The 26,782-nt window shown below is 46.5% G+C and overlaps 1 protein-coding gene across 9 annotated transcripts in view; it reads right to left on the reverse strand.

The window, feature by feature from the left end:
- The window catches only part of PLEKHG3 (pleckstrin homology and RhoGEF domain containing G3), a 64,383-nt gene that overhangs the window by 30,421 nt on the left and 7,180 nt on the right, over positions 1-26,782 (reverse strand). For 5 of the 9 annotated variants that reach the window (XM_019733333.2, XM_074327364.1, XM_074327363.1 and 2 more), the window contains exon 1: positions 8,312-8,531. The exons of 1 other annotated variant lie outside the window; for it this stretch is intronic. Coding sequence is in view for 1 of the 8 variants with exons in the window: in XM_074327360.1 (XP_074183461.1) it covers positions 1,702-1,704 (3 nt within the window). In the remaining 7 variants the exon portion in view is untranslated. Of the gene's footprint in view, positions 1-1,701; positions 1,721-4,386; positions 4,409-8,311; positions 8,743-26,782 lie in introns of those variants that run through there. 3 more of the 9 variants (XM_019733324.2, XM_074327365.1, XM_074327360.1) reach the window with 3 other exon arrangements.

A 26,782-nucleotide genomic window follows, 5' to 3' on the forward strand; every position in this document is an offset into this window, starting at 1 on the left:
GATGGTAAAAATGTTTTAAGATTAGATAGTAGCAATGGTTGCTCAATTCTGTGACTATACTAGAAACCACTGAGCTATATACATTTACACAGGTGAATTTTAAAATTTGTGAAATGTCTCAATAAAGTTATCAATCAATCAAATCTTAAAAGCAACAAGTCAGCAGGAAAAGTATAGACTATTCAATAACTAGTATTAGAAAAACTGGCCATTCCTCTGGGAAAAAAACTAAAATCAGTTCCATCTTACAAGGTTGAGTGGTCTTCATCCTTGGCTGACCATAAGTCACCTAGGACGTTTCATAACCATGCCTGGGTCCCACCCCAAGTTTTATTTTATTGGTCTGATCTGAGGTGAGGCTCAGATATCAGTCCTTTTTTTTAAAGCCTCTCATGAGGCTTTTATATGTAGCAAGGTTGAGAACCAGTGTCATATTAAAAAAATATATATATATACACACACACACACACACACACAGAGAGACACACACATGTATATACTAATACATATATAAATATATACACACACACATACATTCCAGATGAATTTAAAATGTAAATGTGGGAAGCAAAACTTAAAGTTAAAACAAAACATATCAAAATATATATTTATAAAATCAAAGTAGGAAAGGATTTCTTGAACAAGACATAGATGAAAGATTGGTCAATCTGACATTAAAATTAAAATTTCCCTATGACATTTGACATTAATAAAGTTAACACAATCCAGAGCTATATGTAGTGAATATGACCTAGAAAAGATATTTAACATATTTTTTTAACTCCTAAATGTCAAAAAGAAAAAGACAATGGCGATTAAAACTGGAAAAGTACTCTAATATGTTGCAGGGTGGGAAGATGGTGAGTTAGGGGACAGCAGTGGGAAACTTTTCACTGTATGTATTCCCTTTTGAAGTTTAAATCATGTGGATGTATTACTTGGTTAAAAAAAAAAAAAGAACTATATTTTTAGTGTGGAGGACAAAGACTCACAGAATAGTAAACATCATTGGCCAATAAATATGAAACATGCTCATCCCTACATGTAATCAAAGTGCTAATTTTAAAAACCAATTTATAAAATAAATCTTAAAATTACCATTTTATATCTACTACATTAAAAGACAATTCAAATATTAGTAAAATCGGAGTTCTCATACTTCTAGTAAGAATATAAATTGGTTACAAATCATTTGGGGGCATTTGGCCAGTAGTATCTTTAAAAGCATGGCTGATGACCCAGTAATCCCACTGCTGACTTACACAGTAGAGAAGATTGGCAGATGGATGTTTAATACAGTATTATTTATACTGGTGCAAAAATGGAAACAACTTAAATGTCTATTAATAAGGGAACTGATATAAGTATACACTATATACCGACAGATACAGTTAAATGAATAACCTAGATTTAAATATATCAACATGGATAAATCTAGATTACATCGCTGGATAGAAAATGCAAGTTCAAGAACATATTCAACATAATAACACACTGAAATTAAAACATGATATATAACTTACAAATTATAGTAAAAAGTATCAAAACATGCATGGGAATGATAAACACCATATTCAGGAGAATGTTACTTCTGAGGAGGAGGGAAGACAAAGGAATTAGGGAGAAAAGCAAAGGAAGCTTCAACTGCATCTGCCACGTTCTAGCTCTATGATACATGAGAGAAGTAAATATGATAATTACCATTTGCCAGATCTGGATGGTGGGAACATGGGGGGGAGAGGTTCCTACACAGGGCAGGCCCCCGCCCCCCTGGAGATCAGCAGGAACAACCAGCACCAAGGCTGCACAGCACAGCATCTTTCAGCAGCATCCAGAACCAGGACAAAGGAACAAAGCTCCTCATGGAAAGAGGCCTGGGATTTTTGAAATTATAGCTCCTCCCTGTCATTTTCTGGCCTCAGAAAGTGCTGTGTGGCACCCAGGTAGGTGCTTAAAATGGAAATATACTGAAAGCATTCTTGTTTCCACTGAAGCAACGCCCTTTGGAATAACTGGCAGTCGGTTTAGATGGAGCTGAATTAAGGCTGGACCCACCTTGGCTCTACTGTCCAGGAGCTGGACCCCCTGCAGAAAGAGCTGTCCAAAAAGCCCCATTTTCAAGAGAGTGCTGAGTTTCAATATAGTCCGGGCTAGAGCTAAGAGCACGTGCTCCAGAGTTACTGAGAAGTTCGAACCTCTCCCTGCCAAGTCTGCTGAGTGATTGGGGACAAGTGACCGGCCTTGTGAGGACTCAGTTTCCGCATCTGTGGCTGGGAGGAACAGCACTTATTTTGCCTTGTTGAGAAGATTAGTGATGTTATTATTTAAGTATCAATTTTTTTTTTAATTTTAGTCAATCTGATTGGGAATCTTTTAAAAACATGCTATCCACTTCGTTCCTTGCCTTCCTAAACAGAGTCAAGGGAACATAATTTAATCTTTTCCTGATGACTCAAGATCACAATTACCAGCAAAGCACCAATTATCAAAATGATGATTTCCCCTAAGGGCAGAGGTGTGCCAAGCCATTCCCTGAAATAAATGACCCCCGGCTCTTCCATTAATACTGGCTTTTCATAGCGTTTTGATTTCCATCCATTCTGTCAACTCTCAGTTGTACTGCCATCATTTTCCCTCTCAGTGCCAGTCTCTTTACACTCTTTTCTTTGCTGTTTCCTTTCAGTTGTGAACTTAGAAATAGGATGACACAGCTTATATATCAAAGTTAGACAAGGTCTGAGGGGGCTGGTGTGAAAAAAAATGTAGGAATTTGAGTTCTGGTGGATCTGAGGCCTTCTTGGCTGTATACAGAAAAGCACGGCTGCTGGGTAGCCAAGTCCTGGATAGGCCAGGAGAGTGTTATGGGATGTTATGAGACATATTATGGGATGAACTATGTTCAAGACTATAAGCACATCCTACTGTCCACCTGGGGGCAACCTCTGCGCAGGCCTGCGAGGACAGGACCCAGTGACTCCAGGTGGGACCCTTTCACTTTTCCAGGCTGGAGGAATACAGGTCTGCCTGCCCCTCTGCCAGAGCAGGTGACTACAGAGTCTTAGAATCTTATATCCTGGGCACTTTCGGACAGGAAAAGAACTTGTGTGAAGAGCATGAAAATATTTTAATTCCTAAGGTTTCATCACACAGTAAGCTCTGACTTATTCAACAAATGTTTGCTGGAATCTTCCCATGCAGCGAGCCCAGGGTACGCAGCAACGTGCAGGACAGAGAGAGGCTGCATGAAAACTGGTTCCCTTTTCCTTTCAATAAACACTTTCCTCTATTGCTCAAGAACCTCCAGTTCTCTCTCTCTCTCTCTCTCTCTCTCTCTCTCTCTCTCTCTCTCTCTCACACACACACACACACACACACACACACACACACACATTCTTGCAGCCTGGGGAATAAAGGACAAGAGTTTTAAAAGCTTCCAGTACCTGCAGAACCCCTTCCCCTCTTGGGATACTATTACCACAGTAAAGTAGACTTCCCTCCTCTTGTACCCTCCCTCCATTCTCAGCCAGAGCAGAGCAACTTCTAGAACTCTCAACTTGTGTTTCCCAGAGTCTACATGCAGACACCACTGCACCCACCGGAACCTTGTTCAGCTGCAGTCTGCTCACATGAAACAGAGTTTAGGAGTCCTTAAAAATCCAGTCCTTGAGCTTAAACCAAGGCTCCCTCCCCAGAGGCCAGCAAGAACTATAAAAAGCCCCGCTCTCCCTTTGCTTGCATTCCCAGATGGTAACAGCCCCTCTGGGGCTGGGCGAACCCCACCACTGCCTTCTTCCCCCTAACCTCATGGAGCAAAAGCTGGAGTAGATGAGACCACCAAGACCAGGTTATTCTCAGGATAGGACCCCAATGCAAGCTCATCACAACCTGTTGATTACACTTTATACTGTTCTGGATGCTACGTGGGAGCAAAGACAAGTCAAACACAGTTCCTGCCCTCAGAGAGTTTCTAGTCAAAAGAAGAACAGAGCAGAGACCCAGCGGGCAAGGCCAGACTTTATCCCTGACAGCTAACTCCCAGAGGGGCTGCTGGCATCTCTAGATGCACCTACCACAATCACAGGATAATTGACCCTGCCCAGTTTTCTTTCTCCGATGACTTGAGATCGCCAATATCAGAAAACTATCTGAGGCCCTCTCTGCAACTTCCTCTGAGGCCAGATTATATCTAGCTTTAGCTGGTCCCCACGCACCAAACTGGCAGGCCCAGAAAGTTGCTTCACCACAGAGACTGCCAGGCTGGCCTACGTGTGCAGCAGGGCACCCTCGGGGGGAGTGGTGTGGCTGATGACCACTTCCCTGGGCCCCACCCTTCACAGCCCATCCCCGCTTCCTGAGCCAGGGTAGGGCCCCCAGGAAACCACTCACCACAGCTTTTGACAGCAGTCTGTTAGATGGGCCCCTCCCTTTGAGGTCCGAGGTTCCAGCTGAGAAAAGAAGAGACTTCTGACTATCTGGGTGGAAGCAGGACAGGGCTGAGCAGTCAGAGTCCAGCCAGACCCGAGATCTCTGTGTCTGTCCGTTTGTTATTCTAAATTCTGTCCCGGGGGGACACTTTTGGAAACGTTTTTCAGGGCTGCCTCTGAGCCTCCATCAGAATCCTCTAGCCACCCCTGCCAGGCTCTCCTAGAACAGCTCCCCCCACACACACACTAGTTCCTCATTTGCCCATCCCCTTCTCTCCTCCCGAGAGCATAACTTTTCTACATGACATTGGGAAAGAGGCAGACAGCCTCCACAGGATAGCCTTCCCAGCATGAGGCAGAATACAGAGACCAGAAACTAAGGTGTGATTCATCAGGGCTGGTTGGAAACACGGAATCCCAGAGTAAGGGCGAGTCAGAGCTGCCCCAGCTTACCCTGTCATCAAGGGAAGCAGCACCCACCTAGGAGTCCCATATTTTCAACCATCAGGAATCTAGTGTCGGTTAGAAAAACCTCACTAAATAAAAAGTCTGCACTAACTAGGATTTCTATTTTCACCTCTCCCTAATTCCCTATTCCTAATATTTAAAATGGAAAACTTTATAGTCCTTAGCATTAACTATCTTAGGCTACCCCTGCAGGATTTGGCTGGAGAAATCACAAAAGACTATCATTTATTGAACGCCTCTCTAGGCTTTGCTAAGCATGTACCATACATGATCTCAACGTTCACTCTCACAATACCATGCAAGGTAGTTATGATGACGAACTCCAATTTACAGGTGAGAAACACAAGCGCAAAGGACTTCAGCACCACAGGGCTAGTAAGGTGTCAAGCTGGGATCTGAAGCCAGGTGCATCCAATTCCAAACCCTGCTCCTCAGTGCCATAGTGTGTCGCTTGAATTGGGTTTCAAGAAAAGGAAATCTGAGATGAAGAGAAATCACTCCTTGAGGCACCCGGTGTAAAACAGCATCTCACCCGTTGCATGACAATTCACACCCACCTTCCCTATCATATTTTTCTGCCGACCGTTAACATGCTTTCTATTTCAATTGTCTATCTTGCTTATTGTCAGTTTCCCCCACTAGAAGTCAACTCCGTAGGTCAATGATTGTTGTGTATTTTGTTCACTGCTGTGTCTCCTTCATCTAGCGCACACACACACACACACACACACACACACACACACATATATAGTAGGTATCAAATAAATAACTGTTGAGTGAATTAATGAATGCTTTAAAACAGAACTAAGAGGCATGAGTACAGGAAGAAAAAGAGGATGACCCATCCATTAAGAGGAAGAAATAAGATGAGAAAAGATAGTAAGAGCATCTGGCCAGGGGCAAGTTGGGGGCCCCAAGATGAGCCCTACAAGAGGAAATGAGTGTCTGCCAGGTCCTCTGCAACTCCAGTAGAACCTTCCTGCTGGCAGTAGTGATTTCCAGCAGCCAGCGACCCAGCGTGAGGGCTTCTGCTGGGGAGGGTGGGCCTGGAACAAAGGCCTATGGACACGCAGCTGGCCAGAGGCGGGCCAGAGCAGCGGCCTGGCCAGAGAAGCAGGCTGGGATGGGGGAGGGGGACAAATGAGGAGCTGAAGACAGCCCTCAGTGCAGCTGTAAAGGCAACACCCTCCCAAGGCCGAGTCCCCTCAACCCCCAACACAACAGAGAATAGCTAGATGGCTTCACAATTAACCCTCCTAGGTCAGCGCCACCCTGGGCTTGTAGCAACCCTCCAGGCTTGGAGCCAGAGACTTCACAAGGTTCTGCGGGGGGGGGGGGGGGGGGGGGAAGGGGCATGCCATAAATCTTAGCCGCAGCCCCTTTCCCTCCAACCCTGGTCATCACCCTCAGGCCATGGCCTTTGGCCTCCTCCAGTGTAAACATCGTGACCCTGGGATAGCTGTGGATTTGGTAAGGCAAATGTTTACTCTGGAGCGGAGACATTACACGCCAGGGCTGTCAACTTTCACCATTGGCTCCCGGTATCTGCTATCTCCTGTGGAACACAGGGGATGCACCCAGTCAATTACAAAGCTCTTTGAGGGCCCCTCTTAGCCAGTGACCCCTTTATTTTGTATAGGAGTTTATGGAGCACTTTCCACACATATGGCTTCATTTGATCCTCACCACAGCCTCTATGAGGAAGAGCAGGCAAGTAAGTACCCCACTTTACTCATGTGGAAACCGTGTCAGAAAAGATATATGACTTGCCCAGGTCATGTGGGGAAAAGCATGGATTAGACAGAGTGAGGAAATCTGAATTCTGGTCCCTATTTGGCCAACAGGAACCAAATCACCTCCTGTCTCTGGGCTCTCTGGCCTTTGTGTAAATGGAGTAGGCTAATCTACTGCCTGCCTTTGATGCCCCACAGTAGAGCTAGGACTAGAAATCAGGCAAAATCCTGTGCTGAACTCCCAGGCCAGTGTTCTTTCCATTCTCCCTGCTGTCACTTCTAATAAAAGGCAGTAGAAAACCCCCCAAATTCTTACACAAACCTCTCCCTCTGCTTCTAGAACTTGGTTTGCCCCATCCCCAGAACAAGATACCCAGGAAGCAAGGCGTTGCCCAACCCTCCTGGAAGGAAGTGGGGGCAGCAGAGGCAGCCAAGAGTATTATCAGCAGGTGTAGAAGGAGATGAGGCGTCCCAGCACTGCAGGAAAGGGGTGAGTAACAAAGAGAACGGGTACACCTTCTTCTGGTTCTTACTCCCTAGGTTTTCTTCTGGGGATAGTTGGGGTAGAGTACTCCCAGCCAAGTCATTCAGGATTCTATTCCGTCCAGCGAAGGAGGGGCTGGAAAGGCACTTTGCTGAAGGGAGGCAGGGGATATGCTCAGCACAGAGGAAAGGGAACTGTCACTACTCTCCCTGCTTATTTCTCCAGCAAGTTCCGTTTGATGAGGCTGCATGAGAGGCCAGGCTGGGGAGAGTCTGGGAACCCCAATCCAGGGTTCCCTCTAGGGTGATGCAGTCTGGGTCGCCTCTTGGGGGCCCCAGAGCAGGGGACAGGCCCCTTCATCTGCCAACAGCTTAGCGAATGACCTCAGAGATGAAACTCTTACAGCGGCCACTAACACCGCCCTCCTCCCCCAAGCCACACCTCTCCAGCCTCCCACCATTAGATTTCCCACTCCGTTCTTCCTTTTGTTTTCAGAAGCAGCTCCAAAGAGTAAAAGCGGCTACCTAAAAATATCTTGCAACGTTCACGTTTGCACACCTTATCCTAGCTTTCCGAACCAAAGGCCTGAGATTACGGAGCAAACCGACTTCAGGCGTAAGCTAGGTCGAGGTAGACGGTGGCAGGCAGTGATTTCCGCTCCCCGAAACCCCACTTCGGGCACTCACTCTAATCCCTTCAGGACAGGAGCTGAGGTTCCCAAGAGCCAGCAACGTGTGGCACAACCCGAAACAAGCTGCTGGCGCCTCGAGCTCCCAGGACCAGAGGCTTGGGTCCTTCCTAGAAGAGTCCACCCGCGGGGCCCACAGTCCCGGGCAAGGACCAGCCCTCAGGCTACCGAGAGCGCAGGGGAGCGGGTAGGCGCAAACAGGCTCGAGGGCTTCCCGGGTTTCAAACTGAGCCTCTCGGAGCTACCCGGCGCGCTCGCATTCATTTCCGGGGTGGGGGCTGAAGGACAGAAAATGTCTCCTCGCACGAGCCTCCCGCGCTCCAGCCTTGGGCTGGGAGGGTCGCCCTGGGAGGAGCCAACGCAGCCCCAAGCCCTCCTCGGCCGCCGGGAGTCCACACCCCGCAGGGGGCAGAGCGGGTGTCCCGGGAGGGTGGGGGTCTCGGGATGAATCTGGGCACTGCCAGTCTGCGGAGTGCACTGACAGAGGAAGAGGGGAGAGCCATGGGGCACTCACCGAGTGGTGGCCGCCGGCCGGGTCTGGCACGCACGACGCAAGAGGCTGCCAGGTGCCGCGACGACGCGGGCGCGAGTTTGAAAGTCGCTCTCGGAAGAGGCTGAGGCTGCCGGCCGCTCCCGCCCACTGCCAGCCCCTTGGCCCGGGACGTGGCCAGCTGCAAGCGCGGTCCCGGGGGACCCCACTCAGCGCACCGCTTCCCAGCGCCCGGCAGGAAGTCGGGGCCGAACCCCTGCTGCAGCGGGAGGGAGGAGAGAGGGAGGGAGAGGCGGACCAGGAATTTTTCCTGTGGGTGGAGACTGGCCGCGGCTGGAATCCAGCAATTGGCGGCTTCGCAGGGGCATGGGGGAACTTCGCGGCGTGGCGACCTGGAGCCGGGGGTAAAGGCTGTGGCGGCGGCTGGGCTCCTGAGCGGCTGATGATTAACGCCCGCAGGTGGGGCAAGCGCGCCGCCCCACCGTGTCAGGCCCGCCGCCAGCGAGCCGAGGCTCCGGGGCAGTCCAGCTGCTCCATGATACAAAGAGGCACGTGGTGGAGGTCACCCTGGTGTCACAGACCTGATATCACTGCCTTCCGAGAGGGCACCGGACAACCCAAACATCCCCCATTGTACCGACAGGAAAGGGGGCTTTCAAGTGAGTTATTTCTTGGGATCCGATTTGGGGGTCCTGATCCCACCAGAGCAGGCCACCTCGGCTTTCCTGAGTCAAAAAGGCACGTCTTGAATTCTTCACGGAAAGTCGGTCCCCATAACCCTTTACAGATGTAAATTCGGGCCTCAGAGAAACTGACAAAGAGATGAAGAAGCCGATAACTTGGAGGGAGTCGCCAAAAGACTGTTAAGTGGGGAAAAAAGATGCGGAAATGTAACAGAGGACCCCATTTTTGTAAAATGAAGACCTAGAATGTCTCCTGTTTTTACGTCTAAATGCGATCATATGGGCATGGAAAGGTATACACCTGGAAACTGGGAGATGGGGGAACAAGGACACTCAATAAGCACGTTTTGAGCAAGAGCATACATTTAAAAACCCGGAATAATTCATCAAAAAATGTCCTGAAAAAAAGATGGCTGTCCCAGCACAAGGCAAGAGGACAGAAGCCCAGGATGAGACCCTGGAAGAGGGCCCCCTGTTTAGGCGTTAATCACCAGTTCCTAGGGAGGAGGAAAGGGACTTTGATATCAGAATCATTGGGTATATTTGATATCCGGGTGTAAACAAGTGTGTATAGTAAACGGCGCTTACAGAATTCTTGTTAAAAACAAACGTTAAAAAAAAAAAGAAAGCTACTCCAGGTAAATGCAAGCTCCAGGTGATTTACTGGGAGGGGAGGGAAAGGGCGGGCACGGAAGGAAATGGCTTTCAGGTGACTTTGAAACAGGATCTTGGCGGGGGGTGGGGTTAAGACAGCGGGGCTCCCGGCTCCTGACTTGGGAGGAGGTATGGCTTTGGGCCTGGCCGACCCTGGAAGCGGGACCCACATTCCTCAGGGAGGAGGGAGGGTCTGCTCCAGCTTTCCAATTCTGCACTGGCCGACTGGAAAGGTGAAAGTGGAGACCGCGGAACGCGGGGTTGGAGGTAAACAGCCGCCAAGGCTCTACACAAGATACAGCCGGCCAGGCTCTCGGCTAGAAGAAAAACTGAAAAGCCCCAGTCCCTTCCTGCCTTCCAGGGGGCAGTCTATCCTAAGGCTACCGACTTTTTTGATCTTGTTTTCTTCTCTGATCACCTGAATCCCATTAAGCCCTTCCTGCCCGCCGCAAATTCCAGCTTCCAGAGAAGGCCCATGACTTAACTAAGTTATGACTGCACCCCTTACTCCTCAGCTAGGGCAGGTAATTGTGTTAATGACAGTAATAATAACTCATTTAGTGAATGCTTACCATTTGTAGGGCCCATGCCATGCAATTTACAAACATTGTTGCCTTCCATCCTCACAGCCACCTGGGAAGTGTCCTTAAGCCCATTTTACAGATGGGATAACTGAGTATGGGGAGGGCTCTAGCAATTTGGTGAAAATTACATAACCAGCAAAAACAGCCTGACAAGATTCCAGACAGGTCCAACAATTGAGTGCTTACTATGTCCTAGACATATAGCCCCTTATATGAACAGTTGCAGTCCCAGAAGAAACTGGGGCAAGGTCATACAGCTAGTGTGTGGTAGACTGGGATTCATAGCAGAACACTGCTCTCACCACCATCTATTCTTTCTTTTAGACACTCGTTATATTCAATTCAGCATAATTATGTCTTGCATTGTTTCTAATTGTTTTAATGTGAATATAACTTATTTCCAAAAATGATTTTTATCTTTCCTTATGGCAGAAGCCATATAGGAAGCACTCAGTAAACCAATGATAATTCAGATGAAATAACCCAAAGAGTTTGTGAGGAATCAAAGTCTCATCTTTAAGAATACAAATCTGTGTCTGGTCCCAAGAGCTCTAAGCTGCAGCCCCTCTACAATTCAAAGCCTCTCCCCTTCCTGCCCTTACCGATTCTAGCTTTAGTTGCCTCACCCTCCCTGCTATTAAATCATTTATTATTATAATAATACCTTGTGCCTCAGTAATGTCTTTAATCCAAGATCTCAAAGTGTTCTAACAAATACAGATTAATTAATCTAAACAGTACCCCCACTGAGATGGGGAGATGGAGGTATTTTCCCCCATTTTATGGGTGAGAAAACCAAGACAACACAGAGTTGAAATGACTCACGATGGAAATCAATGGCAGGGTTTCTTCTCCCAACCCTTCCCCTCCTCCTTCCTAACTCTTGGCTGCCAACATTTGCATCAAAATTTCAAATCCCAGAGACAAAGGCCATTGAGTTTCCACAATAAAGGACATTTCCAAACTCATTTCAGCTGCTCTATTGTGGTAGACCTCAGAAGAAGGAGGGGATCTAAATACGGTGAAAGTCCCCTGGGACTCTGGGTATCCAGCCCTGAGAAAGGGGGAACGAAACCCAAAATTGGATGAAATCCCTGTCAAAGGTGACTTATAAAGCACTGCCATACTTTGAGGTCTCAGAGTTTCAAGCTGCATTTTTAGCAATGTTTCTCAAAGTGTGAGCCACAGCAACAAAAGAAAAAACAAATTGAACATCAACAATATTTAAAACTTTAACGCCTCAAAGGACATCAAGAGAGTAAAAAGATAACTCAAAGAATGGGAGAAAATTTTTGCAAATCCTATAGCTAATAAGAGACTGTATCTAGAATATGTAAAGAAGTCCTACAACTCAATAATAAAAAGGCAAATAACCCAATTTAAAACTGGACAAAGGATCTAAATAGACATTTCTCCAAAGAAGATATACAAATGGTCAATAAGCTCATGAAAAGATGCTCAACATCATTAGCTTCTATGAAAATGCAAATTAGGAAAAAAAGTGAAATATCATTTCATACCTAGGATGGCCAAAATCAAAAACACATAATAAGCGTTAACAAGAATGTGAAGACGTTAGAACTCTCATACATTGCTGGTGGAAACGTAAAATGATGCAGCTGCATAGGAAAACACTCTGGCAGTTCTTCAAATGGTGAAACAGAGTTATCCTGTGACCCAGCAATTCCACTCCTAGGTGTATATATCCAAAAGAAATGAAAACATCTGTCCACACAAAACCTTGTATACAAATGTTCATAACAGCATTATTCATAAGCCAAAAGGTAGAAACAACCCAAGTGTCCATCAGCTGATAAATAGGTAAACAAAATGTTTATCCATACAATGGGATATTATTCAGTAAAAAAAAGGAACGAAGTCCTGATTCATACTACAACATAGATGAACTATGAAAAGATTATGCTAAGTGAAAGCTAGTCACAAAGACCACATGTGTATGATTCCATTTATGAACTGTCCAGAATAGGCAAATCTATACGGACAGAAAGCAGATTAGTGGTTGCTTTAGAGCTGGAGTGGGAGTAGGGGGAGGTTGGAAGAGATGGGGAATGACTGAACAGGTTTGGGGTTTCTATTACGAGTGATACAAATACTGAAAATATTGAATATACTAAAAACCATTGGATTGTATACTTAAATGGGTGAATGGTATGGTATGTGAAATATATCTCAATAAATCTGCTATAAAGAAAAAGTGGGAGCCACTACCACCCGTTCCAGAGTTACCCAGGCTGCTTGTAATCAGAATCTGTCAGAATCCTGTCAAAATCTTCTGTGGGCAGGACCCAACTCTGCATTTCTCCAGAGCACACTGAATGAAGTTCAATGTAATGTGTGCCTTAGAAGACAGTGATTTAGTGTCCTGTGACCCCCAGGCTTCCTGAAAGGAATAAAAGAATAAAATGGTAGGTCTGTTAACTAACTATGAGAGGGCAGTGGCCTTGGAGGGAGGGTCCCCTTCCTGAAATTCTTTATCAATAGCTTCTTTCCCCCAGTCTGAACTCCTTAGTGTCAGAAAAAATCTGACTTCAGAAAGGGGAAGAAAGTGTGGGGGAAGGGAGAAGAAGACTCCCCTTCTCACTACATTCAGGCTCACAGCCACTGCTGTGGGGAGCTCTTGAAGGAAATGAGCTCCTTTGTTTGAGTTTTTGTGTCTGCAGCAGAAACATTTGCCAATCACTTGTGGTTTTTCAAGAGCCTGGGAGCCACGTGTGAACCATTTCTGGAGATCACTTATGTTCACCTTCATTATCAGCAGATAAAGAGTCTGTAAGTCAGCATTTACAACACCTGAGACCAGGGAGTTGGAATTATGACATTAGCTTTTGATGATCTAGGGGTTGATTTATATACAAACGTACTGTTTCTTTTCTGACTTCTGGCCTTTGGGCCAGAAATTCTTCTATTTGCACCCCCACCTGTAGATGGATGAAGTGTAAGCATGGAACAGTCAAGTTTTACCCAGCCTAATGCTGAAGTGAAGGTTTTTCTGGGATGAGTTTAGCAACTATGGGCTGCATGGGTGTTTTGAGTTGTCTGTGTACATCATTGATCAATGTTCTTAATATCCCAGAAGGCTTTCCACTTCTATCTGAGATTTTCAGGCCTAAGTGTTCATAGAACCATCTGGGAAGTTTCTGACTCCGGATTGAAGCCAACCCCATGAATCTGCATTTGTAATAGCAAGTGAGTCAGACGCAAGAGAGATCCGTGGGCCACACTTTGAAGACCACTGGTGTCTTCCCCTCCTCTGCTTCCTCTTCCTCCCCTGAAACACAGGACTCACAATAACCCCACCCCCACCCCTGCAATCCCTCCCAGTGCGCCAAAGATAAAAGGGCACGGCTTTTAAGACCTCATGATGCCGGAATAATAAGGCTATTACATTTAATCAGATGTGGCAGAGTTCCACCTTGATTCATGACAAATGCTTCATCTTCAACGGCTTGGTGATAGGCAGGGTGGGGCACGCCCACCGAGTACTCAGCTGTAACCCTCAGAAAACAAATTAATGAGAGAGGGCTTAATAGGACATAATTGTCCAGTTACTTGCGGATGGAGACAGTTCTTGACTGTAATTTTGGTTGTTGATGTTTTCTTCCTGACTGGGGCCTATGGGTTCCCAGCCTTGACTTCTCCATCTTGTCCAAAGAGGACAAAGCAGCTGCAGCACAGAACCAGTGGGCCCAGATCTGCATACCCTTACTTTGGTGGCTGTGCCAGACCACACAGGAAACATGGGCTGGTTACAACCAGGTTAGGGCAACTGGGACCAAGTCCATCTAGTTTCTGAAGTCACCAGCTTCTCCTCCAGAAAGGGTGAGGAATTGACCCAAATGTGGATGGGGTAACTTTGTGTCTCTACCTGAGCAGTGTCCAGGCTCACTGACCCCACACAGTGGCTGCCAGGCACTCCCATCAGGATCGCAGATTTCTTCAGGAGTGGTTCTTTGTGGAGGTCGCCTTTGGCCCCTCTCTTTTTCACTCTCCTGTTACATAACTGTCCTCTTCTCAGTCTTAGAGAATTCCCAGGATTTCTTGCAGTCCTAAAAATCTTGAATCCTACCATCTTAAAGGACCCCAACCTGGAGCTTTTAGCTAAGGAAAAGCTGTCCTTTCCTTTCACCTCCAAGCTTATCTAGGGAGAAAAGCCTGGCTTTATAACCCCTGATGCTATGATCCAAATACCCTTATCCCAGGCCTGCGGTTGTCCTGCTAGGTAGTGTCTGAGGATAGAGAGCATGATGGCAAGAGCAGCATGAAGTGTTCCATCAGCATTCTCACTCCATCCTCCCGACAATCCATAAAAGTTCTCTCACGTTTTACAGATGAGAATATCAAGTCTCAAGAGGCCGAGTCACATGTCCCAGGCCATGTGGCCCTTAATGGGAGCCTCAGGAAATGTACCCAGGCCCAGGTCCCTCTGCAGCCTAAACTCTTAACCAGCATCCTGCCACCAAAATACCTCATCCCAGCTCCCAAGGAGCCGCTAGGCCCAAGCAGAGGAGGTGGGAGCAACTTAAGCAAATTAAACCCAAGAAATGTTCTCACCCCACTCTTCCCAACCAAACCGTGTGAATTGTCTTACAACTCACCAGAAATCCTTCTAGGCTTACAAGTGAGTTATAGACTTGTCCAAGGGCTGGAAAATTGAGTGATGGGAAGAAAAGGAAGAATGTGTTCAGGGTCACAAAGCTGATGAGAAGGGAAAAAAAGCAAAAGTCTCTAAATACTTCTGACGGCTCAAGCCAGCCAGCTATAAAAGGTAAGGCTGGGCCTTTGCCTGGCAACCACAGACGTTTAAGCCCTAATCACAGCTCTGCTGCCTGCCCCCAAGGAATAGTCCTGCTGCTAGAACTCAGAGAACAGCCTGTCCTTCCTGCCCTGGGGGGAGACAGGGGGAGCAAAGCTGAGGTTTACCAAGTGCTGCTGAAAGGAGTAGGGCGTTGGCCTCCTGCGGGGTTCAGGGACTCCTGCAGAATTGCTTCCACAACCAGCCTCAGCCCCAGTTGCAATGCATGCTACCCCTCCTCACAGTGGATCTTGTTGTTTCTATGACAATGCTCTCCCCTCCCCCAGCTCACCTGTATCCCTATGGCCCATGGAAAGGCACTTTCGCAGGCATCCAGACCAGGATGGAGGGCTTTGCAGTCTCTCTGGAAGCATGGTGATTGTTAAGAGCACAGGCTTTTGAAGTCAACACACCTGAATGCTAGCTCTGCTTCTTAGGCTCTGTGCCTCAGTTTCCTCATTTGAAAATGGGGTGAGTAGTAGTACTTATCTCATAGTGTATTATTCAGGAATAAGTGAGGAAATATTTGTACGGCACTTAGCACAGTTCCTAGTCCACAGAAAGAGGTAACAAACAATGTTATTTTTATTACTGCTTCTAAGCATAAAGTTCCCAAGCCCCACCTCAATATTCCCTAATGCCACATCAAGTGAAAGAAACTTATAACTGGAAGAGGCCCTAGAAATCACCTAATATTAGAATTTTTTTTTTATGTAACTTTCACATATACGTATCTCTAATGATGAGATACTATCAGTCCTTAGCATATGCCTGGGATATACAAAATGCCTAATAAATATTAGGGTAAGTGATGACTTTATGTGTCAACTTGACCGGATCACAGGATGCCCAGATTGCTGGTTAAATGTTATTTTGGGTGTGTCTTGGAGGGTGTTTCCAGAAAAGATTAGTGTTTGAATTGGTAGACTGCTTGAGCTGGAACATTGATTTTCTCCTGCCCTTAGCAGTCCTGCTTCTTAGGCCTCTGGACTCAGAATGGAATCTGCAACATTGGCTCTCTGGTTCCCAGGCCTTCGAACCACAGCATTTCCTGGGTTTCCTGCTTGCAGGCCGTAGATCCCAGGGCTTCTCGGCCTCCATAATTCCATGATAAATCTCTTTATTTATGTATGTTATATTTAATGTTTGTATTTATTTATGCATATACACTTTATAATATTTCAATTTATATACATATAAAAAGATTAAATGGGTATGTAGACTGGTAGGTAAATGATAGATAAATAGATAGGTAGATAGGACATATAACTATATAGATAACCTATTGATTCTGTTTCTCTGGAGAACCCTGACTAACACAGGGTTTTTGTTGTTGTTGATTGTTTGTTTGTAGGTACACGTTTACTGAGTGTGTATCCATCTATTCATCCATCCATCTATCCAACCACCATCCAGTAGTCACTTGTGGAATGTCCTGGTTTCTGGGAGACATAACTTAGTATAAAACGTGCCATTGTCCCAGAGGGAAATGTATAATCAAATCAAAAAGAGAAGAGCCAGGGGTCAGCCTGGTGGCTCAGGCGGTTAGAGCTCCATGTTCCTAACTCCGAAGGCTGCCTGTTCGATTCCCACATGGGCCAGTGGGCTCTCAACCACAAGGTTGCCAGTTCAACTCCTCGAGTCCCGCAGGGGATGGTGGGCAGCGCCCCCTGCAATTAAGATTGAACCAGGGAACCTTGAGCTGAGCTGCCCCTGAGCTCCCAGATGGCTCAGTTGGTTGGAGCGCGTCCTCTCAACCACAAGGTTGCCGGTTCAACTCCTGCAAGGGATAGTGGACAGCGCCCGCCCCCTGCAACTAGCAACGGCAATGGCAACTGGACCTAGAGCTGAGCTGCGCCCTCCACAACTAAGACTGAAAGGCCAACAACTTGAAGCTGAATGGCACCCTCCACAACTAAGATTGAAAGGAAAACAACTTGACTTGGAAAAAAGGCCTGGAAGTACACACTGTTCCCCAATAAAGTCCTGTTCCCCTTCCCCAATAAAATCTTTAAAAAAGAAAAAAAAAGAGAGAGAGAAGAGCCAGAAAAAAGTTGAGGGCCCAACTGTGCAGTATTTTTCTGTGCTCTCAGATGTGATTGTTATCACATCTGAAGGGAAGAAAGAGAGTCTCCCTTTTGATGAATGACTCAGGGTGCATGCATTCAAATAATGTAAGCTTTCAAAGAATGAGGATATGTGCTTATGTCAAAGATCTCCTCATCACTCAAAGACATTTAAATTGTTAGAATAGCTTCAATGTTGGCAAATCCTGGGCTTTAAAGGTTGGGGTAGGATGTTTGGCAAATAGCCCAATGCCATCCAGACCCAAGTCTGGTGGAAAATGTAATTTCCAGCTGCATTAAAATGGATCCAGAATGAAGAGTGACAGTGGAATAAGGACACTAGTTTCTCCCACATGACTCCTGAGCCAGCTTTGAAGGCATTTCCAAAGAGGAGCAGGTTCAGACCTGTGCCTTTCCCCACCCCACGCTCACCTCCTGGTCTGCAATCCTCCCCTGTGGAGTTCAGAGGAGTCTGGGGCACAGAGTCACTTCTCTTCTCCACCATCCCTGGTTCCCTAGGAGACCTCCCCTGAAAGGTCTCAGCCATCAAGCAAAAGTCGTTATTCTCACTTCTTCTCCACTTTCTTCTCCTGCTGCTCCTCTTCCTCCAGCCTCACTCCCTGACGTCAAAAAGAGCCCTTTGGTAAGAAACTAGGGAATGCAACCCACTGGCATCCTGGACACTTAAGTGGACTACTTGTTTCACTGAGGAGAGCTGCAGACAGACTCGATGCCTGTCCCTCTCACACATGTTTCCACAAGTTTCTAACCCACAAACATTCAGCAAGGTTCTATTATGTGCCACACATTATGCTGGCTCCTGTCCAGGACCCAAAAGCATCAGATCCCTTTGTTGACGCCGATCCGGTGGGAGGGATGACAAACTGCAAATATATAACAGTCAAATCTTTCAAGTCCCATTCTAGACAATGAAAGCCGACATGGTATAAGACAGTTCGTGTTCTTTGGTAATTATAATTGATACTAGAAGCCAGAGGGTAGAGGCTGGGGTGGTCAGGGAAGGCTTCTTGGAAGAGGTAGCCTCTAACAGGGTCTTGAGAGATAGGATTTGGGGGAGCTGAAGCGGAGACAAAATATCAGGAGGAGAAAACAGAGCTGGGAAGGCAAAACTATGGTCAGGATTGGTCTGTGTGTGATCCTGGGGTGTGCAAACCTCTGGGTCATTTCTTATTTCAAGCTAGTCATTCCTTACAAGTATCTTGGCAACGGCCTGAATTTGGTCTTCAAACAGAGGCTTCCTCCTTCCAAATATTCAGACCTAATGACTCTATTAATCAGGATTGTTTTGATTGCAAGTGACAGGAAGACTCAATATAAACTAACTTAAGCAGAAAAGGCTTTGTTTCTTTTAATAAAAAGTCCAGGTATGGAGGTACATTAGTTTGCAAAATAGTTTTAAGGCACCACTGGCTCTAATAGTATTGCAGGGTTCTGTTTTCTCTCCCTTTTTCTACTCTACTGAGATCCACTTTGTAGGCTGGCTCTTGCTGTGAGGCAAGGAAGCTGCCTGCTGGCATCCCTAGATTTATACTCTCTGAGCTTATCAACCCCAGTGGAAAGAGAAGAAGTTTCCCTCCTAGTCCTCTCCTTAGCCCTTTGTCAGGCTCCCTGACAAAGCAGATAAAAGAGGTTCATTGATGGAGTCCTAAAGTTAGCTGTCATGTGGGGAATACATGCCTCGTGCTGTGGGGTGGACCTGAAAGACTAAAAGGACAACCTTGGACTGGTATCTGGGGAAGATGATGGACTGTACTGCATTATTCTGGAAAACCCCTATTACAGACTTCCAGATAGACAAATGTCCCCACTTCTTCCCAACCCTACCACACAAACTCTTCACAGAGAAACAAATGATTAATTGCCAGGAGTGCCTGCATGTAGCCAACTGTTATCTATCACAGGACACTGCCACGGGGTTAGCAATTGGATAAACATCCAAGGAGATGTGGTGTTTTAAGAAAGAGATCTGGATCAGAAGACTGAATTAGGCTGGGACACCCTTACACCCTGGAAAATTCATGAAATGGATTTGGTGGTAAGCAGAAGAGAATCCCTGTTGCAAGCCAAAACTCACTTAAAGTGACATAAAGGGTTGGGGTGGCAGCTTCTGGAAGAGCAAGATTTTAGAGCCTAAGGCTGCTCTGGACTCAATATTGAGTGGGGAGTGAAGGAATGTCCACTCGACTCATTCTCAGTCGGCAGCGAGCTCTGGGTCCCCAGGCGAAGGGAGCGGCAGCTTCCCATCACTCCAGATCACAATCATAGGGGGGAAAACAGAGAGGAGGCTTGGGGCAGCGCCATCTCACAGACCTTTGAGTGATGGTGGAAAGGCTCTAGATCTGCAATATCCATTATGGTAGCCACTGCCCACTGCCCACTTGCAATGTGGCTAGTGCAACTGAGGAACTGAATTTTTAATTTTATTTAATAGAAATGAATTTCAATTTCAATAGCCACCTGTGGCTAATGGCTATGTATCAGACACTAAGACTAGAGAACATCTTTCCTCCACCCACCTCGGGGCTTGGAAGGGAAGAAGCAGGATAAATTGGAACAGAATATCCCAATAAACGACCTCCCTCAGGAAAGGCAGATGGTGTAGAATGGGAAACAGGGAAGACCCTGGTGTCACCCTCCTTCCTAAACACAGACATCAGCTGCTTGAACTCTGGCAACTGTCATCACCGAGGCTCTCCCTCTGAGAGCCACTGCCTCTTAAAAGGACCTCACAAAAGTTCAACTGAGGCTACCAGGTGGCCCCAAAGCCACAGTCCAGTGAGGAAGGAAATAACTTCTATGCCTCCCAATAGCCCCGTAGGGAACACCCTCCCCCCACGACCATGTGATTTTGGAGACTCCATATCCCCCACTCTTTCCTGACTGTGGAAAGTATCTCACACTGTGCCTGAGGACCCCAGCTCACAGGTCCATTACTGACCAGGGCCCTGTAGGATTTCAGTTCCATGTGTGTTGACAGAGTGCCTCCCAGATCATCAGAGGAAAAGCTGAACTTAAATAATTTCCTGTCCAAGAACAATCTGTCACCTAACACAGTGGGAAACCATTCAAGCCAGCCAGCAGGGATGACACGGCTCCACCCACAACCTTCAGCCTAGAAAGGGATCTGTTTTGTCATGACAGTCAGGGACTAGGTGAATGGGTCCTGATAACCCAGGACAGACGTAAACCAGCCCTGCAAATCAACACCAAGGCACAGACCCAAGCAAGACTAAAAGAAAAAAGTGACCTGTGGGGAAGTAAGTCAGTTAATCAAAAGCCTTCGTATTGAACTCAGATCACAGCTCTCAGGTACCAGAAGCCAGACTAGGGCACTGGGTAGATACAAGCAGGGCTGGGAGAACACCGACAGCGGGAAATACTTTAGAAGTGGATGGATGGCAAAGAGGACTATGCGCCAGGCGGATGCCAACGTGGCTCCTTTCCATGCACCTTCCACTCTATTCCATGACTCCACCTCACGCTTCTTCCAGTTTACAGATCTTCCCAAGAGGCTGAGGCTTGACCAACTCCCTAGCTCTCAGGACGAGGAAGGTAGGAGCCTGAGAGTTCACGCCCTGGGCTTGCTGTGGTCCAGGAAGGACTTCAATAAATTCTGGACTTTCTCTAACCGTAGTTTCTACATCTATCTGTGATGTCCTTTTTTAAAAAATAAATTAAGCTCGCACATTCATGTTCCTTGCAGGATTATTTGCAATAGCCAAGAAGTGGAAACAACTCAAGTGTCCAGCCAGGGACGAATGGATAAAGAAAATGTGATATATACATTTAATGGAATATTATTCAGCCTTAAAAAGAAGGAAATCCTGTCACATAGCACGATGTGGATGAAATTTGAGGATATTATGCTAAGTGAAATAAGCCAAATAGTGTATGATTCCACTTATATGAATTATCTAAAACAGTCGAATTCATAGAAACAGAAAGTAGGATGGTGGGTGCCAGAGGCTGTGGGGAAGGGAAAATGTGGAGTTGTTATTCAATGGGTATAAAGTTTCCGTTTCACAAGATGAGAAAGTTTAAGAGATCCATTGCACAACAATGGAATATAGTTAACAGTACTGAACTGTAAAGTTAAAAATGGTTAAGATGGTAGATTTTGTCATGTGTTTTTATGACAACTAAAATTTTGTAAATGAAGAAATCATAAATAAATTATTATATATTCTCTTATCATACATTATCATATATGCCTGTTATGGAAAATGTGGAAAATTGAGAAATTATTTCTCGTAAGTTTTGTGAAAGTAAAACCTGCCAATAATTTAAATATGCTATAGGGATTACAGAGAAAAGTAACAGATCCTTGCCCCATTCCGGTCCTCCTTTTCAGAGACAAGCAGTTTTACACTTTTCCGACTTGAACCATCATCACCCTAACACAAAGTAATTTGCTGCAAAACTTTTATTTATCAACTTCAGATGTCTGTGACGCCTGCCTAAAAAAGGTTAAGGATTTAGCTCACCAAGCCAACTTCCACCTTTCTCCCCAATCTCTTTTCAGTTACTACAATTTTCAGTTATTCTACTGGTTATCTTTGTAAAGATATTTTTAAAAATATACTTAAACTTCACTTGATTTCTGGTTGGGTCAATTTTCAACAGCCTCCTCAGTCAGTAAAATGAGTGTATTAGGATCCTTGACCTGTCTTTCCACCAAGATGTACCTTCCCATCCCCAACTTCTGTCAGTTGTACTTCTAGTTTATATTATTATGGTCGATAACATTAATTCCATCTTTCTCTTTTACAATAGATTGATCCCAGAAGTTGAAAATCAACCCACCATGCTGACATAATTGTGACTTTGTGGTTCCCTCAGTGTGGCAATGCCACTCTCCCACTCTATGGGTCCACAGTCACAACAGAGATGACCTTTCAGAAGGCAAGTTTGGTGACTATGTGGGCCTCAGCACATGAGGGGCTTCCACACTTAAGCAAATGTTTCATTTCTATAGATACAGTGCAAACAATAAAATCAGGGCAGAGATTATGGAAAATATCATCCTAAATGAAATAAACTGCTGCCAGTATGGGAAGGTCCCCTGTGATCCACCCAAATAAAATCTTCCCACCTGGGTGGCCCCTATAATTAGCAATTCACTCCTTTGCATTAAGCAACGCCCTCAACGTGGTGTCATCTAATATGCAAAGATTCCTGGGAGAGCCACCCCATTAAGTGGCTGACACCAAGGTGCAACCTAGTTTTATCAGATTGCTGCTTTCCTGTGTGTCAGGATGGGTGAGCCAGCTTTGGCTCTGATACGAAAGAGCCCCAAGCAGAAGCTGTGGACTGGGCTAGCCCTGTCCCTCGAGGGGAGTGGGTGATAGACAACCTTTCCTCATTTATAGCTCCCACTCTCACCAGGGACCAAAACAGTTCTCCAAAGCCAGTGAGGCTGATGTCGGGCAGAAGTCTGAGGTGTCCAGCTGTGTCTGGGTGGCAGCATCCACCACTACCCCCAACTCAGCTCCCAGGCCCTCACCTGCCCAGAGTGGGTGAGGGAAAGGAGGTGACAGAATAACCAAGGAAGAGGACCAAAACTCTGGGGTGGCTGCAGGGAAAATATGAAGGGTCTTCCAAAAAGAAGAATCAAGAGGTGTCCCACCTGTCTCAAAATTCTGGGGTTGGCCTAAGCTGAGAAATGCTCTTTCCACTTCCTGCTTTACTGTCATGGCTTGTATCATCTGTGTATTCTACACCATGTGACTGAGGGTTCCATGAGAGCAGGGCACATGTCTCCACAGTGTCCTCATCCCCAGCACCATGCGTGGCAGGTTGTGTGTGTCCGGTGATTATCTGCTGACTAAATGAAGCAATAGGCCAGTGCATGAGCACTAAGCTCTTTGGTTTGCAAACGCCCTTCTTGGCAGATCTATAACTTACTCATCACTGTCCTTCCACATCTAGGCAGTGTTAGCTCAGTACGTATGGACTGAATCCAATTGAAATGCTCAAATCAAAAGGAAAGGTTTGTCTCTTCAGCTAAAGCAAGGGTCTTCAGGGTTGGTTTTCGGCACTGGGAAAACCCAGTGCCCTCCAGGGTATGTAGTATTGTGACATCCATCAGACTTCCTACAGCCCGAGGTTTAGAAGTGAGCGCCCTTGAAAGAGGAAGAGTGAAGCCTATGCTAGGAAAAGCAACTTTTGGTATCCATTTTACAAATTTCACAGTATTAATGGACATACACCTTGTCGGAAATGATGTCTGTACAGGATTTTTCACTGTAGCTTTGTTTGAAAAAGCAAAAGACTGGAAATAACCTAAAGGTCCCATCCACTGAGAATTGGTTAAATAAATGATGGTAACTTCATATAATGGAATTCAATGTAGCCATAAAAAAATGAGGAAGCTCTTTATGTACTGATATGGAGCATCCTCCAAGATATATTGTTAAGAGAAAAAAGTACGGCACAGAAGAGTGTGTACAATACATAGTAATTATGGGAAGAAGTGAGAAAATAATGTATGCATATATGGTTACTCACATATGTAAAGATCTCTCTGAAAGAAATATGAGAATCTGGTAACACTGGTTGTGGATAAAAAGGCTAGGTCGTTTGGGAACAGGGTGGGAGAGAGACTTTACTGCATACCCTTTTCTGCCTTCTTAAATTGTGAATCATGTGACTGTTACTCAATTTAAATATAAGTACAATTGAATTTGGAAATAAATAATAGCAATTGCCTCTTTTATGCCAGGCTATATCTTTCAAATCCATTGTCTAGTTTCAGCGCAACTCCATGAAATGGGTAACATTATCCCTGTTTTCCAAAGAAGAAGGTTGAGATTTGTAGAAATAAGGCAAGTACCTCAGTTCCCACAACCACAAAATGGTGGAGCTAGGATTTAACCCAAAAATCAGGCAGGTGTCTAGTCCCCCCATGGTTCTATCACAGCCCTCTTTCTGCCTCAGCTTTCATTCTCCCAGCAAGACTAATGGGCACTTTATCCCAGGGGACCGATTTATAAACCCACTAAGGAGCCAATTAGAGGAAGCCCCTGCTCAGGCATAGCAGAGCTCTAAGTAGGGAGGTTCTGGGCATGTGGGTGAGGCTGTGTGTGTGTGTGTGTGTGTGTGAGTGAGAGAGAGACAGAGACAGAGACAGAGACAGAGAGAGAATTACGGGTACGTGTGAGCGTGTGAGCATATGTGAATGTGTGCACGTGTGAGTGTGCACGCCTGTGTGAACGTATGTGTGAGCATGTGACTGCGTGTGACTTATAAAGTGTAGATGGCTATGTGTGAACATGCATGTCAGTGATTGCAAAGTGTGTGTGCGTGAACATGTGTGTGTGATTGTGTGAGCCTGTGTCAAGTACCACTGTGTAAAGTATGAGTAGTGTGCTGAGGCCCAGGAGGCCTGACACGGAGGTGGGCGAGACGCTGAGACAGAAAGCTGGCCAGGAGCCTCCTGGGGTGTGGGACGATGAGGGGGCAGAGGAAGCTAAGACAGGTCTCGTGTGGAGCCGGGAGAGAAGGCCCTGGGCTGCCGCTGGCCAGGTGGCTGGAAGACTTGCCTGGGGGCTGAACATCCTCAGGGGGGTACTCCTCAGGCCAGGGCCCCAGAAACAACATACCTACCTCCAACATTCCGTTTCTCTGGCCCCACCTACACCAGATGGTGGTGGTGGTGGGGGGCTTGTTAAGTGAGACCCAGCAAGAGCAGTAACTAACCATGTAGGATAACTTGGGTGTAGCTGGAGGTACTGGTGGAAGAGTCCATGTTGCCCCTGGCAGGCTGCCTCCCTCCCCTCCATACTCCATAAATAGTCATTCCTGCACCAAATGCTAGAGCTGCAGAGACAGACAGGGTCCTGTTTGTCTCTGTCTCTACCCAACTCAGACTGCAGGGAGGCCTGAGGCCTGGGAAGGGAGGTGAAACGGGGTGCACCTGGGAAGGACACAGGGATTGGAAGGGAAATGGGGATATTTTAGGAACAGAGTTGGTGTGGCTTTGTGCAAACTGCTGTGCTTGGAGGGCTGAGCATCTGCACTGCTAGCTGTTTCCTCTCCTTCCTGCTGGACCACCTGGTGCTGTCCCTGCCTCACCTTGGCTGTTTGTGCCACTGTCTCCATGGGGTCCAGATGTTAACATGGCAGTGTAGCCCCTGTCCTGTCCATTGCTCTGAGTGTGTGTGTGTGTGTGTGTGTGTGTGTGTGTGTGTGTGCACATACTGTATAAGTGAAAGGGGTCCTAGAAACAGATTGTCTTGCCCTTGGAGCCCAGGGAAACATCACCTTCTCTAATGCTGCTAAGAAAGCCTGGGCCACCAGGGAACTGAGCAAGGAAGCACGCTTTTATGGGTTGAATTGTGTCCCTCCAAAAGATGTTCAAGTCCTAATCCCCAGTACCTATGAATGTGACTTTATTTGGAAATAAGGTCTTTGCAGATGATCAAATTGAAATGAGGTCATTAGGTTGGGCTCTAATCCAACACAACTGGTGTCCTAATAATCAGGGGAAATTTGGACACAGAGACAGACACATACACAGGGAGGACAGCACATGAAGACGAAGGTATAGGGGGGATGCATCTATAAGCCAAGGAGCACCAAAGGTTGCCAGCCAACTACCAGAAGCTAGGCAGGAGGCCTAGAACAGATCCTTCCCTCACCGCTCTGAAAAGAAACTAACCCTATCAATGCCTTGATCTCAGACTTCAAGCTTCCAGAGCTGTGACACAATAGATGTCTGTTCTTCTAGGCCACCCAGTTTTTGGTACTTTGTTATGGCAGTCTTGGTAAACTAATCAGGCACTACAACACAATGGTCAAACTAGTACTTGAACTCAGTCAGAACTGAGCTTGAGTCCCTAGCTTTGCCACCTTGGGTCAAGGCACTCAAATCCTCTGAGCCTGGGCTTCTTACACTTAACGTGGGACAAGAAGAGCATGCCCTCCAAGGGCAGTTGTAAGGACATGGGTTTGGTCAGGTGCCTGGCACATGCTAGGGCTTAGTAAACTGTAGTTGTTATTGCTGCTAAGAACACATTTGTTTTCAGGGTCTCTGTCAAAATTCCAGCAACAGAATGATCTCCAACCTGCATAAAGTCCAAACATGAGAAACCAGAAAAGGAAAACAGAAGACAAAGTCCCATTTGAGGAGGGCCTGTTTGTACCAGCTAGAGTGCTGTGTGCTTTCTAGAAGCACTTCAATTAGAGCATTCCAAGGCTTAGGAGTGTGAGAAGTGGGTCCAGATAAGGGCCTATAAGGAGGGGATGGAGAGTGAGGGGACAAGTCTGACATGGAAAGCAAAGGAGGGGAGCCTCAAGAGGAAAAGACTCCCAGGCCCTGAGTGCCCTGTGCCCCTTCCCACCGGGCCTCTGGCCAGCCCACTAGTGTGGGGAGGTGCCGTGTGGGGGATGTGCAGAGCCCGAGTCACCCGACCGCGATAATGTGCCTTTCTGCCCTAGTGGAGACAGAGGGCTTTGTGTGTGCTGGCTGTGACCTGAGACTCAAGGCACAGCTCGCCCCTCAGAAAGGCAGGGTTGTCTTGGGCAACCTCTGTGGCCCGGGGCTGCCACCCCACACGTCACAACAAACCCGGAGCAGGCAAAAGGACAGCCACTCTCACAGGACAGGGAACCTCAGAGACTCTAGGCTTTGAGACTCCAAGGAGCCAGGGTAGAGACTGGAAACAGGAACTTTG

Source organism: Rhinolophus sinicus, linkage group LG03 (genome assembly GCF_036562045.2).
Source record: "Rhinolophus sinicus isolate RSC01 linkage group LG03, ASM3656204v1, whole genome shotgun sequence".
NCBI lineage: Eukaryota > Metazoa > Chordata > Mammalia > Chiroptera > Rhinolophidae > Rhinolophus > Rhinolophus sinicus.